General features: G+C 42.9%; 1 protein-coding gene across 10 annotated transcripts in view; it reads right to left on the reverse strand.

Moving 5' to 3' along the window:
* DNAJC6 (DnaJ heat shock protein family (Hsp40) member C6) overlaps positions 1–13495 on the reverse strand; it is a 170896-nt gene that overhangs the window by 55987 nt on the left and 101414 nt on the right. For 9 of the 10 annotated variants that reach the window (XM_013988882.2, XM_021093584.1, XM_021093582.1 and 6 more), the window contains 1 exon segment: positions 960–1110. In XM_013988882.2, the coding sequence (XP_013844336.1) occupies positions 960–1110 (151 nt within the window). 10 annotated transcript variants of the gene reach the window in all.

Genomic DNA, 13495 nt, shown 5'->3' on the forward strand with positions numbered 1-13495 from the left:
AATAAATGTTAAAGGGCTATTAAGATACAAAAACAAAATTCTGTTTTGATTACAATCCTTAAGTCTTGCTTATTTGGATTGCACGTGCATGATTACCTCATTTAATTCTCAAACCACTTAAAGACATAAATCTGACTAGGGTTAAAAGGCAAGCTCAGGAGTTCCCATCATGGTGCAGCAGAAAAGAATCTGACTAGGGACCATGGGGTGGTAAGTTTGATCCCTGGCCTCGCTCAGTGGGTTAAGGATCTGGCGTTGCTATGGGTCTGGCGTAGGCTGGCAGTGGCAGCTCCGATTCGACCCCTCCCCTGGGAGCCTCCATATGCCAAGGGTTTGGCCCTACAAAGACAAAAGACAAAAAAAAGAAAAAGGCAAGCTCAGCGTTCCCATCGTGGCTCAACGGTGATGAACCCGACTAGTACCCATGAGGACTTGGGTTCAATCCCTGGCCTCGCTCAGTAACATGGTGATGCCATGAGCTGTGGTGTAGGTTGCAGACATGGTTCAGATCTGGCATTGCTGTGGCTGAGGTATAAGCAAACAGCTGTAGCTCTGATTCGACCCCTAGTCTGGGAACCTCCATATGCTACAAGTATGGCCCTAAAAGACAAACACACACACACACACACACACACACACACAGAGGCAAGCTCAGTGAGGGTAATTCATTTGCCTTAGGTCACATGGTTAATAATGGCAGATACTGCATAAGAATCCAGGTTGCTAGATTCAAAGGCCAGGGATGGACGACTGTCCTTTAATGTACCAATAAGCTGCGTCCTCCAACCTGTGCTTCTGAAGGACTCAACTTTTTGGCTTCAGTGGCGATCCTCAGTCAGTCAGATCCCATGCAATTACATCACAAAATTGACAGTCTGAGCCAGAAAAGCAGTGGGCAGGTAACCAGATCCTTTAGGGGCGGGGAGGTCCATTAACTTACCAGGGAAGGATGCACATACCTGGTAACAGACTGTATAACTCTGGAAGAGGTGTCTTTGAGGGTGTCTTTCAGGTTGTCCTTTAGGTTACTAAAGAGCCTCCCTGCTCCGCCCTTCACCATGTCAAAGAGACCTCCCCCATAGCTGGGCTCCATGTCTGGAGACGAGGCACCTGCAACAGAAATTGGAAAAAGAGGTAATGGCACAGACTACACAGGAGGCCAATCCCTCTTTGTTCCTAAAACACATGCAGACCGTCTTCGGGAGTCTGGGTCAGATCTTCCTGGAAGCTCTGTCATGCTCCCAGAACTGGTGGACTCTGGGTTACAGCAGTGTTGCTGGTCCTCAGAGGAGACCAAGGAGAGTCCCAGGCACAGAAACCTCCAGAGCTGCACGTACAATTGCCTATGTGCCAGCTGAGCACTGAAAATGTGGCTAGTTCGAATTGAGACATGCGGCGAGTATAAAATACATACCCAGTGCAAAGACAGTGCAAATGCAAAATATCTCATGACTATTTTAACAATGATTAGATGTTAAAATGATAATATTTTGGATAGGTGGAATTAAATTGATTCTACTATCACATTAATTTCACCTGTTCCTTTTTACTTTTTTCACATGGATACCAGAACATTTTAAATGGCATACGTGGTCTGCATTATGCTCCTTTCAGGCAGTGCTGATCCAGAGCTTCTGCAGACAAAAACCAGTGGTCAGCTGAAAAGTGAGTCCAGGGGCCTCCCCTGCCCCTTGACGATGTTAAGTGTGTTGGAAGACTCCTTCCACAGCTGTCCCGCAAAGTAATAATTCACTTCCATCCTGGGAAAATATCTTCTGAAAAGCCTTTACAACAGCTTTTAGGCTGGATGATGCATGGTGGTTACTGGTGTTATTTGTCAAGGATGTCAGGGTTGTCCTCCCTGAAAATTTCATAAAATTGCACTTTCTGGCTCTTTGTAATTGGCTCTAATCCAGAGTTTCTCAACCTCGGCACTATTGACAGTGAGGCCACATACTTCTTTGCTGTGTGTGTGTGTGTGTGTGTGTGTGTGTGTGTGTGTGTGTGTTGGGGGGTATGGGAGGGCAGCAGGGTGGGTCCTGTGCATTGTAGGATGTTTAGCAGCATCCCTGACCTCTAGTCACTAGACAGCTCCAATAGCATCCCCCATTCTCCCAGCTGTGATAGCCAAAAATGTCTCTAGACATTGGTAAGATGAGCCATTTGAAAACCAGCACTCTAGCCTGGGACATGAGTGCAAGTGTTGTGAGTCACTTTCAGGATGGAGCACTTACCTGTTAGTAAGAGATTCTCCACTGCTCATATCCTCTCTCTCTCCCCCCCTCCCTCTCTCCACAGCAACCAGCAAATCTTGAGATTGTGGCTGCTCTGTCCAGGACTCCTAGGTCCCAGAGTAAGGAGCCTGTGGCAGAGCTCTCAGCTGCTCTTTGATGAACAGGTTGCCTGAGTAAGGAATACCCCTTTACCATTAGAAGCTCCCCCGTTCCCATTTTGAGACTGTTACCATAGGATAACTTCGCTTGTCAAGACTGATACAAGAAGGGGAGGTCCCGTCATGGCTCAGTGGAAATGAATCCGACTAGGAATCATGAGGTTGCGGGTTCGATCCCTAGCCTCGCTCAGTGCGTTAAGGATCCGGCGTTGCCGTGAGCTGTGGTGTAGGTTGCAGACGCGGCTCAGATCCCGCGTTGCTGTGGCTCTAGTGTAGGCTGGCAGCTGCAGCTCTCCGATTAGACCCCTAGCCTAGGAAGCTCCACATGCTGTGGGTGCAGTCCTAAAAAAGACCAAAAAAAAAAAAAAAAAAAAAGGTTGATACAAGAAGGAAGCAGGAATCTGTGAGCAGAAGCAAATGTAAACAACAGCCAGGCAGGCTGCACAGACCAGTAGTCAAGGGCATGAGTTGCTCTGACTTGGGTTCTGGCCCAGTCTTGCTACTCCTAACTGTAAGGTCTTGGGAAGTCACAGTCTTTCTAAGCCTTTTGCTTCTTGTCTGTAAAATAGGGATAAAAATGGTGCCTACTCCACAGGGAAACATTAAAGGAGTTCATCTTAAGCTATTAGCATAGGATCTACCACATTTAGGGGTCACTAGATTGCTGCTATGCTATTACTCTGCCACAACCTGAAATTCCTATGTTGATGATATTTTTCATCTTTGTTCACTTTTCAACTCTATGACGACAAAGGGCAAGAGGACATCTCTTCTTAAAAAGTTGTGATGTTTGTAGTATATATACTTTGAAATATGCTCTGGGTCTCAGGTACGGTGGAACACAGGAAGTTACTGAGCTCCCAAGAGCACACCTCTATGACTTTGACCCTTGCTGAATGTGGTTCCCGTGGACAAGGAGGATGCGTAACTATCTTCAAAGGCGATCGGTTATTTTGAGCTCCAGCTAGATGCATGCATGTGGACACTGGTTAAATGCGTTTGTGAACAATCTAGAGAAAATTTAAAAACAAACACAAAAAGATGGATCTTGGAGTTCCCAATGTGGTGCAGTGGGTTAAGAATCCAACAGCAAACGCACCCTCACACAATACATAAAAATAAACTTAAAATGGCTTAAAGGCAAATGTAAGACAAAATACTATCAAACTCCTAGAAGAGAACATAGGCAAAACATTCTCTGACATCAACCATACAAATGTTTTCTTAGGTCAGTCTCCCAAGGCAACAGAAATAAAAGCAAAAATAAACCAATGGGACCTAATCAAACTGACAAATTTTGCACAACAAAGGAAACCATAAAAAAAAAAAAAGACAACCTATGGAATGGGAGAAAATAGCTTCAAATGATAAAACTGACAAGGGCTTAATCTCTAAAATATACCAACAACTTATACAACTCAACAGCAAAAAAACCAACAACCCAATTGAAAAATGGACAAAAGACCTGAATAGAAATTTCTCCAAAGAAGATATACAGATGGCCAACGAGCACACGAAAAAATGCTTAACATCACTAATTACTAGAGAAATGCAAATCAAAACTACTATGAGGTACCACCTCACACCTGTCAGAAGGGCCATCATTAACAAGTCAACAAATAACAAATGTTGGAGAGGGTTTGGAGAAAAGGTTACCCTCCTACACTATTGGTGGGAATGTAAATTGGCACAACCATTATGGAAAACAGTACAGAGGTACCTCAGAAAACTAAATAAAGAACTGTCATATGATCCAGAAATCCCACTCTTGGGCATATATCTGGACAACACTTTCCTTGAAAAAGACACAGGCACCCGTATGTTCATTAGAGCACTATGCACAAGAGCCAAGACATGGAAACAACCTAAATGTCCACACGGATGGATTAAGAAGATATGGTATTTATGCACAATGGAATACTACTCAGCCATAAAAAAGAACAAAATAACGCCACGTGCAACAACATGGTTCTCATACTAAGTGAGTCAGAAAGAGAAAGACAAATACCACATGATATCACTTATATCTGGAGTCTAATATACGGCACAAATGAACCTTTCCACAGAAAAGAAACTCATGGACTTAGAGAACAGACTTGTGGTTGCCAAAGGGGAGGGGGGAGTGGGATGGACTGAGAATCAGGGATTAATAGATACAAACTATTGCCTTTGGAGTGCATAAGCAATGAGATCTTGCTGCATAGCACACGGAACTATATCTAGTCACTTATGATGGAGCATGATGAAGGATAATGTGACAAAAAAGAATGTATATATGTGTGTGACTGGGTCACTTTGCTGTACAGTAGAAATTGACAGAACACTGTAAACCACTGTAATGGAAAAAATAAAAATCATTAAAAAAAAAAAAAAAGAAGAAGAAGAAGACTAACAGCAGCGGCTTGGGTCACTGCCGAGGCACAGGTTCAATCCCAGCCCAGCACAGGATCTGGCATGGGTTGCAGCTGTAGCTTGGATTCAATCCCTAGCTCAGGAACTTCCATATGCCACAAGTTCCACCAAAAGAAAGAAAGAAAGAAAAGAAAGAAGGAAAGAAAGAAAGAAAGAAAGAAAGAAAGAAAGAAAGAAAGAAAGAAAGAAAGAAAAGAAGGAAGGAAGAAAGAAAGAAAGGAAGAAAAGGAAAGATAGATCCAATGTTAAGTATTCTTACAAAACAAAAGAACACAAGAAAAATTTTGGAGGTTGTGGTGACAGCATCACAAGTATACATATGTCTAAACTCATCGGATATATACATTTCAGTATGCGATTTTTTAATATTAGTCGTACCTTAATAAAACTAAAAAATTAATTGCAAGAGAAGGGAAAGTTGGAGGAGGAATCTATAGGTTAAGATGTCTTGAAAGACAAATCAACCAAGGACAATGCATGGACCTTAATCCAAACAAACTATAAAAAGTTTGTAACATTTATGGGCAATCAGAATTTCAACAATTAACTGGGTATTCAATATTAGGGAGTTATTGTAAATTTTTAGGTGTAATAATGATATTGTAATCATCATATTGCTACATGTACCTTTTGTTCACTCAAAGTATGCATTCATTACCCCATGGGGTGGGTAGTGGCTACTAAGGTTGTTTTCTCTAACAAACAAGACGGTTCTGAACACATTGGCTTGATTCCATGTGAGAGATCTCCCTAGGTGACACCTAGGAGCGGAAATCTGCTAGTAGGTAGGATATGCACATTTTCAAACTTCTGGACATTAACCCATCATTTTCCAAGGTAGCTGTATCAGTTTATACCCCTGCTAGCGGTGCATAGGAGCTCCCCTCATTCTACGTTCTCTTAAAATATTCAGTATGTCGGACTTTAACATTTTTATCAGTCCGGTGAGTATGAAAATATCTTCTTTTGAGATTTCCCCAACTTCCAGTGAGGTAACTTTTATTGTGTTTACTGGCCAGGCAGCGCTTCTTTAAATCATACTTCAAATATCTACAAAACCCCTACAAGTCATTTAGAGGTTCAAACATATACCTATAAATATATGTTGACAGCTAGGTATTTACATCCTGATCACAAGTGCTTACGATGCCTAAGTCACCACGAGGCATCTATTTGAAAATGAGGCTGTATTAGAAATTGCAAAGAACAATCAATGCTGGTGAATAAACAAATGAACGATACATGGACAAACACTGATAATGTCTACACTTACAGAGCTCGCCCATGCTTGGAAGGAATGGAGGTTCGAAGAAGAAAAGCCACTCACCTAAGATCTCAGCTAATGAGCAGGAGAGCCAGGGATTCAAACTCGGGTCTGTACAATTCCAAAGCCTAAGCCGCTTCTACCACTGCACAGCCTTCCCCGGCTCCGTGTCAGCCTGCAATTCTCCCTGCTGGACTCAGGATGATCCTTACCTGCCTCACACGCAGCCACCCCTCTCCTATTCCTCACTCTCCTCCACCTCCCACATGTACGCCCTTCATCTGGCTGCTCCCAGCAGATGTCCTCTCAACAAGCTCTCTCATAAATCATTGCATCTGTCAGACCAACCAAAGCAACCTCATTACGCAGGCAGCCGAGCCTCGGTCACCCCAACCGCTTCACAGCCCTAACTAATTGCTAGGAGCTAGTTTGATGAGCAGCTCCACAGGCTTGGGCTAGAGCTACAGATCTGAGAATGTTCTCTGGTCTTCTGCTTTCCTATGACATAGGGCATATTATTTCTCTTTAAACACATCCATGTATAACAATGTGTATTGTCTTCATTTTAAATATCGCAAGGAAAGAGCAGCATCAATGCCTGTAATTCTTCACGTCCATCTCGTCACCCCTCAAGCCTGAACACCCTTCTTATATATTATTGTTCTCAGATATTACACCAAATTGATTGTCTAGACCGCTCCCTGACTCTCAACTTCATGCTGGAACAGAACTCCTAGGCCCTAACCTATTAAAAGATATAAATATCCTGATTATCTGAAAATCAGACTCTCACCATCACTCAGGCTGCATGCTCTGTTCATTAGAGCCTTGGAACCCTGCAGAAACCAGAATCATTTGCCAGAGTTACAAAGCCTGTAACCTCCATATACCCAAATTATATGTCAAACTAGTCAGGACCCAAAAAAAAAGAGAAGAGGGACGCAGTCTGATTTTGCCCTAACCGTTCTCTTAGGTGGGTATTCTGCCTCTCCCTAATGAGGTGCGTGCGTGTCGGAAGCACAGATTCTCAAAAGGATACTGGAGCTCAGCTAGTTGAGGGAAAGGACAGAAAGGCTTCCAAAAAAATGACACAACAAAGAAGGAAACAGAGGAGTCAGAGAGTGATATGCAGGAGAAAAATAATGAATAGTAGATCAGGAGTCGACAAACTAGGGCCCATGAGCTAAATCCAGTCCACTGCTTATTTTTATACAGTCTATGAAATAAGAAGGGCTTTTACATTTTTAAATCATTGAAGAAAGTCAAAAGAAGGGTAATATTTAATAAGGTGAAAAGTATATCAAGAGCAAATTTGAATGTCTATAATTAAAGCTTTAGTAGAATACAACTACATACATTTACATATTGTCTGTGGCTTCTTTCTTGCTATGATGGCTGAGCTGAGTAGCTGTGCAGAGACCTGATGGGCCACAAAATCTAAAGGACTTACTATCTGGCCCTTTACAGCAAAAGTTTTCTAGCCCTTGCACTAGATGGTTGAAAGATTTGCATTCTTAGGAATCCCAATCTTGTCACCTCTGACACTTTTCTAAATGCTCCAGCTAAAATGGCCTCTAATAGGAAGAAGACACGCTGCACATATAAAGGGTCTTTGGGGACTTGAAGGCCTAAGAGGGTGGGAGTTGAGAGGTCAGAGTTGAGAGAGCATGAGAATGCCACCCAAAGACTGAAAGTCCAGGTCTGTGCCTGTAAGGCTCCGGGTGTTCTTGTTCTGTGATGTCATTTAAAAATCGAAGCCCATCAAAGACAAGCACCACAAAACCACACTCTGCCCCATGTGTCTTTTCTACGGATGTGATACACAAAGTTTTTTGTTGGGATTCCTAATGTTTAGCACACTAGAAGCGACATCCCATGTCTTCCAAGTCATGGGAACTCACCTGCTAGGACCCAACCTGTTCTCACTCACAGAGTGACATGAAATTTCTGTCTCCTGGGAGAGAATCTGTTTCCCACTGAACTGTTAGTTAGTTGTTCGCTCATTTACTTATAAGCTTGATCCCCAAAAAAAGATCTGAGATGATTCCATGGTTATTTGGAATAAAAAAATAAATACGTATTTTAAGAAGACTAGCAAAATGTTAAGGCTGGTCTTACCTGCCTTAATGTAGCTAGAAATATAAGAAGAGTGCATCTGGCCACTTTTCATGAACATCTTACTGATTTGTTGGCTGTGGGCAAAACACCATGAGAAGGACTGTGAAAGAGGAAGAAAGATGTAGACAAAGTTCTTACCCTGGAAAAGTCCATGATGCCCAGTGCTCATTGCCCACACACACTCCCACTGCTCATGCCACATATATGCTTGTGACACCCTAGGCTGCGTATAATTTCCCTTGGGGACCCTACGAAACGATGCACCATCATGAGCTGCCATTAAGAGAAAAAGAAGGGATGCAACAATTTATCAAGAAAGATGTTCACTGGAGTTCCCGTAGTGGCTCAGTGGTGAACGAATCCGACTAGGAACCATGAGGTTGAAGGTTCGATCCCTGCCCTTGCTCAGTGGGTTAAGGATCCGGTGTTGCCGTGAGCGCTGGTGTAGGTTGCAGACGTGGTTCAGATCCTGCGTTGCTGTGGCTCTGGCATAGGCCGGCAGCTGCAGCTCCGATTAGACCCCTAGCTGGGGAATCTCCATATGCCACAGGAACAGACAAAAAAAAAAAGAAAAAGAAAAAAAGAAAGAAAGATGTTCATTGTTGCTTACAATGCAAGAGACATTTAAGGAAATACTCTCCCAAAGTAAGAGAATTAGTTAAGCATCTCTAACAATGCCATATAATTCGCTTTTAAAATCACTTTGTAGAAAAGTACAGATGCTCACGAGAAAAGGCAAAGTGAAAGGTAAATAGGTTACAAAACATGCAGAGTACAATCTAATTTTTGCAAAAGAAAAATATTTCAGTTTGGAGAAAGAATTCAGATGATTTGATACACATAAAATAAAAACAATAGCAATTCAAACTTACTGAATGCCTACTATGTGCCAGACACTAGTCTAAATTCTCTACAGGTAGTATTTAATCTTCACCGCCACCCTATGAAGGTGATACCATGGCTACTTCTAATTTCCACATGAGGAAACTGAAGCAAAGACACATCAGCGACGCACCCCGGGTCCAACAGGTAGAAGCCAGGATGTGTACCCAGGTCAGCTGCTCCAGAGACCAGGCTATCAGCTACTGCACTTTCAAAATGGTTACAGCAAGTATATCTAAGTGGGAGAATGATAGCGATTTTTGTTGCTGGATTTGTGATGCCCAGAGGCCTTGAGTAGCCCCAATGCAGATCTTTAACTCTAAGCAGGCTGCGAATTTGCCAGGAACACCTTTCCACTTGTGACTCTTTATCTAAGACCTGAGACCCTGCTTTGTCATGGTAGTAAGTGCCTCAGCTCTGGTGTAACTACTCAAGAGAATCCAGCACCTTAAGAGCAGGGAAAAGACGGCAAAGGACCCTTGGCAATGATTTCAGTTCTTGGGACCCTTGGCGGGGCCTCGGGGCCTCCACAAAGACAACTGCACAGAGCATCACCCTTCCCATTCCCAGGAAGTCTCTGTCATCTAGTTCTAGCAACTGTCAGTCATTACTCCATAGTGTTCAGGATCAGCCTGTACAGGGATAACTGACACTCTGAATTTTGGCACGATGGTCACACTCAAGCTCATTCACAACAAAGAGGCACGTTCCTCAGTAGTGATTTAAGTGTCATAAAGCTACACGCGTCCTTTCCTGGCTTCTCCAAAGTTGGCAATTACGGGATGGAAATTCCCAAAACTGGAGTTCCCATTGTGGCTCAGTGGGTTACAAACCCAACTAGTATCCATGACGATTCTGATTCGATCCCTGGCCCTGCTCAGTGGGTTAAGAATCTAGCACTGCCTTGAGCTGCGGTGTAGGTCGCAGCTGCAGCTCGGATTCCACGCTGCTGTGGCTGTGGCTGTGGCATAGGCCGCCAGCTGTACCTCCAATTTGACCCCTAGTCTGGGAACCTCCATATGCTGCAGGTGCGGCCCTAAAAACAAAACAAAAAATTCCCCAAACTAAAGAGGGACCTACAGAGATGCACCATTAGCCCCTTTGCTAGGAAAATACTATTTCTCCTCAACAGCACTTGGCAAGGGTCAAAGAACCAGTGTCGTCACCACAGAAGGCTTCTTCATCCCTGTTTAGAGCAGATTCTTCAGCTCGTGGCTTCCCACAATTCAAGAAATGGATCGCATGGGGATAATCACCAGATACATCACAGAAAAGCCCACTAACTTGGCTTATAAAATCCAAGACTGTTCAGGAGTTCCCATTGTGGCTCAGAGGAAATGAATCTGACTAGCATCCATGAGGATGCGGGTTCAGTCCCTGGCCTCACTTGGAGGGTCAAGGATCTGGTGTTGCCGTGAGCTGGGGTGTAGGTCGCAGACACAGTTTGGATCTTGCATTGCTGTGGCTGTGGCATAGGCTGGCAGCTGTAGCTCTGATTCAACCCCTAGCCTGGGAACCTCCATATGCCGAAGGTGTGGCTCTAAAAATAAAATAAAAATAAAACAGGGGAGTTCCTGTCATGGCTCAGTGGTTAATGAATCCGACTAAGAACCATGAGGTTGCAGGTTCAATCCCTGGCATCACTCAGTGGGTTGGGGATCTGGCATTGCCATGAGCTGTAGTGTAAGTGGAAGACACAGCTCGGATCCCGAATTGCTGTGGCTCTGGCGTGGGCTGGCAGCTACAGCTCCAATTGGACCCCTGGCCTGGGAACCTCCATGTGCCTAGGGTGTGACCCTAGAAAAGACAAATAAATAAATATCAAATCAAATCAAAGACTGTTTAAATCTCTAGATTCCACATATAAGTGATATAATATGATGTTTATCTTTTACCGTCTAACTTCACATAGTATGATCATCTCTAGGTCCACCCATGTTGCTGCAAATGGCCTTATTTCAATCTTTCTTTCTTCCTAGTTGAAGGAAGCTTAGAGAAAAGAGTATGGACTTTGGGGAGAGAGGTCTTTGATCAGAGACTTAGTTTTTCCACTTCAAATCTGTGGGAACTGAAGCATGAAATTTTACTCCTTTAAGGCTTCTTATCAATTTATAAATTGGAACAAATTAAGAAAAAAAAAACTTTTCCACATGTCTCATGGCATCAAAAGGACTAAATGAGATCATGTATGTCAACATGATTTTTAAGTAGTGAGATTTTCTAAAACAATCAGGAATTTTTATTTTAATTCTTAGAAATTCAGCTCTCATGTAAATGAGTCCTCGGACTGGATTAGAGATAATAATTTCACGGAAAAAAACTAAGTGAAAAAATCCAAATAACAAATGCTGGAGAGGGTGTGGAAAAAGGGGAACACTCCTACACTGTTGGTGGGAATGTAAATTGGTACAACCATTATGGAAAACAGTATGGAGGAACCCCAGAAAACTAGATATAGAACTGCCATATGATCCGGAAATCCCACTCTTGGGCATATATCTGGACAACACTTTCCTTGAAAAAGACACAGGCACCCACATGTTCATTGCAGCACTATTCACAAGAGCCAAGACATGGAAACAAACTAAATGTCCACTGACAGATGGATGGATTAAGAAGATGTGGTTTATATACACAATGGAATACTACTCAGCTATAAAAAAAGAACAAAATAATGCCATTTGCAGCAACATGGATAGAACTAGAGACTCTCATACTAAGTGAAGTAAGTCAGAAAGAGAAAGACAAATACCATAATATATCACTTATATCTGGAATCTAATATACGGCACAAACGAACCTTTCCATAGAAAAGAAACTCATGGACTTAGAGAACAGACTCGTGGTTGCCAAGGGAGAGGGGAGGAAGTGGGATGGACTGGGAATCTGGGGTTAATAAATGCAAACTACTGCCTTTGGAATGGATAAGCAATGAGATCCTGCTGTATGGCACTGGGAACTATATCTAGTCACTTATGATGGAGCATGATGGAGGATAATGTGAGAAAAAGAATATATATATGTATGTGTGACTGGGTCACTTTGCTGTACAGTAGAAAATTGACAGAACACTGTAAACTAGCTATAACAGAAGAAATAAAAATCATTAAAAAAAAAAACAGAACTCTAAAAAAAGAAAAAAAATTAAGTGAAAAAATAAACATTTGTGGTGCCAAACAAGAGGTCAGGCATAGGACAAAGCCACCACAGTCCAAATATGGGGTTCAACCCAAAATATGGGGTTTGGCTTCAACTTCTGCTACTCGCTGGATATCTAGAGCCCAGCAAAGTTAAGTAACTGATCAGGTCTTGATTTCCTTATCTGTAAACTGGAAGCTTTAATAGAATCTCACATAGGGTTTCAGCAAGGAATATATAAGACAAAGTTCTATGAACTCTTAGCACATTCATGGTATGCTGTGCACACTTTCAAAATGATAACTACAAGGTAGCTCAGGGGAATGAAAGAACAAAGCCATGAAAATGCTGTCTCCGGCAGTTAGGCAGCCTCGGGGGGGAAAAAAAAAAGCCATGCTGCTCAGTTTCAGGGTTGAAGAAGACAGACAATAGGAATGTGTGTGACAAGGACAGAATCTCTTTCTGGAGCTTCTGCTACAGCACAAGTAAATTCACTTTTAATAGTTCAGAATCATGAGTGTTTCACAGGGCTGAACCTCTTTATAGCTCTGGGGTTTCCTCTTCCCATCTTGAAGTGACTCGGTACTTAACACAGGGAATAATTATGTTCTGTTTGTATGACTAATATTCAGGTTTGCACGAATGCTGGGTTTTGAAATACTGAAATACCTCTACGTTATTTGGCACATAATATGACCTATGAAAACTACAAGTCACTTGATGACATTTTGCACAGCAGTGGCCTTAGACATGGAGCGGTCTCATAGCTGCTCAACAGACCATGGAGGCAGAGGCCTGGGTGTGTGAGATGTCCACCCAGAGGCTCCGGAGGAACTCAGCACAGGCCACAAAGCAAGTGGCATCAATGATTTGGCTTCGAGGGTCCAAACTACATAGGACCCTCAAAGTGCATCACAGTCCTGACAAGTCAACAGCATGCTCAGTACTCCTTGGGATGGAATAAGGTGCCAGGGCCTTTGTGACAGCCAATTTAACAGAGATACTGGAGTTCCTGTCGTGGCTCAGTGGTTAACAAATCTGACTAGGAACCATGAGGTTGTGAGTTCGATCCCTGGCCTCGCTCAGTGGGTTAAGGATCCAGCATTGCTGTGAGCTGTGGTGTAGGTCGCAGGCATGGCTTGGATCCAGCATTGCTGTGGCTGTGGTATAGGCCTGCAGCTGTAGCTCCATTTTAACCCCTAGCCAAGCCAGGGAACTTCCATATGACACAGGTGCAGCCCTAAAAAAAAAAAAAGAAAAAAAAAAAGGATATTGTTAGTTTGGTTCAA

This window comes from Sus scrofa, chromosome 6 (assembly GCF_000003025.6).
Source record: "Sus scrofa isolate TJ Tabasco breed Duroc chromosome 6, Sscrofa11.1, whole genome shotgun sequence".
In the NCBI taxonomy this organism is placed as follows: Eukaryota; Metazoa; Chordata; class Mammalia; order Artiodactyla; family Suidae; genus Sus; species Sus scrofa.